General features: G+C 50.6%; 1 protein-coding gene across 1 annotated transcript; it reads left to right on the top strand.

Moving 5' to 3' along the window:
* The first annotated feature begins 2493 nt into the window (after positions 1-2493).
* LOC135198041 (uncharacterized protein K02A2.6-like) lies at positions 2494-3597 on the top strand. The gene has a single exon (XM_064225421.1). The coding sequence runs from the start codon at positions 2494-2496 to the stop codon at positions 3595-3597; it is 1104 nt and encodes a 367-aa protein (XP_064081491.1).
* Positions 3598-3833: the final 236 nt, after the last annotated feature.

Below are 3833 nucleotides of genomic sequence, written 5' to 3'. Positions count from 1 at the left end.
CTCTTCCCCCACCACAAAAAGCAATTGCGCAAACGCCGCCCCCACTTAAGGCTGAGGCAACATTCCAAATGTTTAGAGAATGGAGACGCCGGTGGGATGATTATGCCATTATGGTGGATCTTTTCAAGCTTCCTAAGGAGAAACAGATGATCCAGTTGCAGATGTGCTTAGCCCTTGAAACTCAACGCGTGTTGGAACACACCTTGCAGATCTCACCTTCCACAGACAAGTCTGTAGATGAAGTGTTGGATGCCCTGCAGTCTCATATAAAGGGTCTACTCAACGAAGTTCTTCTCTGTAGGGAATTGCTTAGTTGCAAGCAGATGGAAGGAGAATCTTTTGCTGACTTCTACGTAAGGCTTCGACGCATCGCAGAGGAAGTCGACTTGTGCCCGGGGAACACAGCTGCATGTGAGGAGACCCAGTTGAAAATGATAATTTTAATGGGCATCCAAGATGCAGAGTTAGTGCAGAAAATAATCTCCTTGGACGCCACCTCCTCATTACATGATGTCGTTACGACCTGCCGGTCATAGGAAGCAGCTAAGAACGCGACTTCTGCCATACGTGCCCCACCCAACCAGTTGCACGCTGTTTCTGCCGACAAAAGGGTAAGAAGAAAAGGACAAGTGAAACCTTACCTTCAAAACCGACTTCGGCACCAGCTGCTTTATGCCAGTCCTGTGCTCGACAGCACGGCCCTAATGAGTGCTCTGCTACTAACAGTACCTGCAAAAGCTGTGCCTGCCTTGGTCATTGGTCCAGGACAATTAAATGTCGTGCCAGCAAAGCCCAGTGCCGCCTTTGCCACCGCATTGGACACTTTGATAAGTGTTGCAGAGAGAAGAAGAGGAACCACCAGGATGGATCTCCAAGCAACACTACCACCCACTCCAGCAAGACCCAAGATGGACGTCAGAACAGCTGCCGTCGTCTAGAATACATTTCTTCCACAGCACCGAAGACACCCCAACCCATCTGTGTTTTTCTGTCATATGGCGACATAAACTCTCGCCTACAAATGTTACCAGACACAGGTGCTGATGTCACCGTTATTAGCCAGCGATGCCTAGAGAGTTTAGGCATCCCCAGGAGCAGCCTTCAACCTCCTCCGCCAACTACAACGTTTATTGTGGATGGGTCCAAAATGGCGCCTGCTCTTGGTATGTTCCAGGCTACTCTCACCTTAGGCAAGCAGTCTTGTTCTGCTAGGATTCATGTCCATGAGAATGTCCAGACTCCACTTCTGTCCTATGCACATTGTCAAGAGTTGGCCATAATATCTCCGGATTTTCCTAAGCCCATTGCTGAAGTTAGACATGTCAATAGATGCAAGGAGCTACCTATTTCAGCCACCACGTCGCCTTCGGCTGCCAAGGAATATTTCCTCCGGGAATTTGCAGATGTGTTGGTTTCCAAAGCCCATGGTTGGTTCTCCCATGGGGATTCATCTCAAGGATGGTGCTGTGCCCTTTGCCATTCACACCCCAAGACAGATTCCCCTCGCCTTCAGGGACCAGGTCAAGGAAGAGCTTGAATCTATGGTATCCGAGGGAATAATCAAGCTCGCTGGAGATGACCCTTCAGAATGGTGTCACCCTCTCGTCATCGTCGCCAAGAACATCACAGGAGTACACATCAACATCGACCTCTCCAAGCTGAATAGCCAAGTTTCCCGCCCAGCGCACCCTTCACCCACACCCTTCACCACTATTCGTAGTGTAGACCCGAAGGCTCGGTTTTTCACTACAGCTGATGTCCTCTGCGGGTACTGGCAAATGGAACTTGCCGAAGAGGATCAGCATTTGACTACCTTCATTACGCCATATGGTCAGTTCAAACACTGCAGAAGACCGATGGGCTTTGCAGCTACTGGAGATGCATTCTGTCTGCGAGGCGACATGGCCCTTCAAGGAATCAAGAACTGCGTGAAGGTCATCGATGACATCCTTCTCCATGACGACGATTACCAGTCACACCTCTACCGTATCCACGAGATGCTCACCAGGTGCTGCAAGTTTGGGATTACCCTCAACAAAGACAAGTTTGTGGTTGCCGCACCTACTGTCAAGTTCTGTGGATACACGCTCTCAGGAGAGGGCATTTCGGCTGATCAAGAAAAAGTCAGTGCCATCAGGGATTTCCCGATTCCAACTAACCTGACTGACCTCAGATCATTCATGGGCCTGGTCAGCCAATTGGCAGAGTTCACCCCTGACATTGCAGCTACAGCCCAGCCTCTACGCCCTCTGATGAGCCCCAAGAGAACATTTGTTTGGACCCCTGATCATGATGAGGCTTTTCAATGTGTCAAGTTAGCACTCCTCCGTCCACCTGTTCTCGCTGTCTTCGACCCAGACCTGCCTGTTGTCCTCCAGACAGATGCCTCATGCCTTAATGATATTGGATATGCCCTTCTGCAGGACCATGGTAGTGGATACCTGCGTTTAGTTCAGTGTGGCTCTTGATTCCTTACAGACGCAGAGACACGATATGCAACTATTGAGATTGTATCTTGCCGGCCTACAGAATTTTACTCTGATGACGGATCACCAGCCCCTCATGCCTATCCTGAATCATTACTCGCTGGACGCCATCGAGAATCCTCGCCTCCAGCGTCTGAAGGAGAAAATTTCACCCTATTTGTTCACAGCTGTGTGGCGTGCTGCCAAGTCTCTGAACATTCCTGATGCTTTGTCTCGAGCCCCATTAAGCCACCCCACACCAGAGGACGAAATTGCAGGTGCCCCTTCCACCACCCATCTACGAACAGTCATGGCTGTGTATGCTGTCACCTCTTCAGGAAAGTCTCCAGCTCAAGATGCCGACAGGACTCTTCAGTATCTACGAGACGCAGCAAGAGTAGACCCTGTCTACACTCGCCTACTTGACTGTGTCACCTCAGGATTCCCCTCCAACAGATATGATCTGCATAACTCCTTACTCCCATACTGGAAGATACGGGACGAGCTCTACGCTGATGGTGACCTCGTTTTGTTTGGAGCAAGAGTTATAGTTCCTGCCACCCTCCGCCACCGCACATTGTCCCGCCTACATGACAGTCATAGGGGCGTGGAAGCTACGAAGCCCCGGGCAAGACAGGCTGTTTTTTGGCCTGGTATCAACTCAGACATTGCCAACACTATTGGAGCTTGTGAGTCATGCCAGTTATTGCAGCCAACTCAGCCGCAGGAACCATTAATGAACGACGACAACCCCACAAGGCCCTTTGAATCTGTTTCAGCAGACTTCTTTACCGTCGCAGGAAAAGCCTTCCTTGTCATAGTTGACCGACTTTCAGGATGGCCTGTTGTTGTCCCATGCAAAGGTGATACTACCGCCTCCAATACAAACAGGATCTTCTGCCACTACTTCCGGGAAGTTGGTGTGTCTCTCTGCCTCAGGGCTGATGGAGGACCACAGTTCACCAGCAACGAGTTCCGGGACTTCATGGAGCGATGGGGAGTCCGACATGTGATAACCTCCCCATATTATCCACAATCGAACGGTCATGCCGAAGCCGCTGTGAAGTCAATGAAGCATCTCATCCTGACAACGGTACCCTTTGGCAACATTGATTGTGAAGAGTTTGATTGAGGCCTTTTAGAGCTTGGGAATACTCCCAATTTCACAGGACACTCCCCAGCCCAGATCCTGTATGGCCGACCTCTTAGGTCATGCATCCCTGCACACCCAGAGTCCTTTTCGAGGAGTGGCAGGTCAAGACCAAGGACTTTGACCACCGTGCTGCCACCCAGACTGAGCAGGTTAAGACCCAGTACGATCAACATGCCCGCCCCCTACCCAGGTCGACTATTGGACAATATGTACGG

Source organism: Macrobrachium nipponense, chromosome 23, assembly GCF_015104395.2.
Source record: "Macrobrachium nipponense isolate FS-2020 chromosome 23, ASM1510439v2, whole genome shotgun sequence".
Taxonomy (NCBI): domain Eukaryota; kingdom Metazoa; phylum Arthropoda; class Malacostraca; order Decapoda; family Palaemonidae; genus Macrobrachium; species Macrobrachium nipponense.
This window is presented reverse-complemented; position numbering and strand designations above follow the sequence as displayed.

Excerpts from the sequence above, each read along its gene's own strand:
- LOC135198041 (XM_064225421.1), top strand. The coding sequence starts at position 2,494 with ATGCAACTATTGAGATTGTATCTTGCCGGCCTACAGAATTTTACTCTG.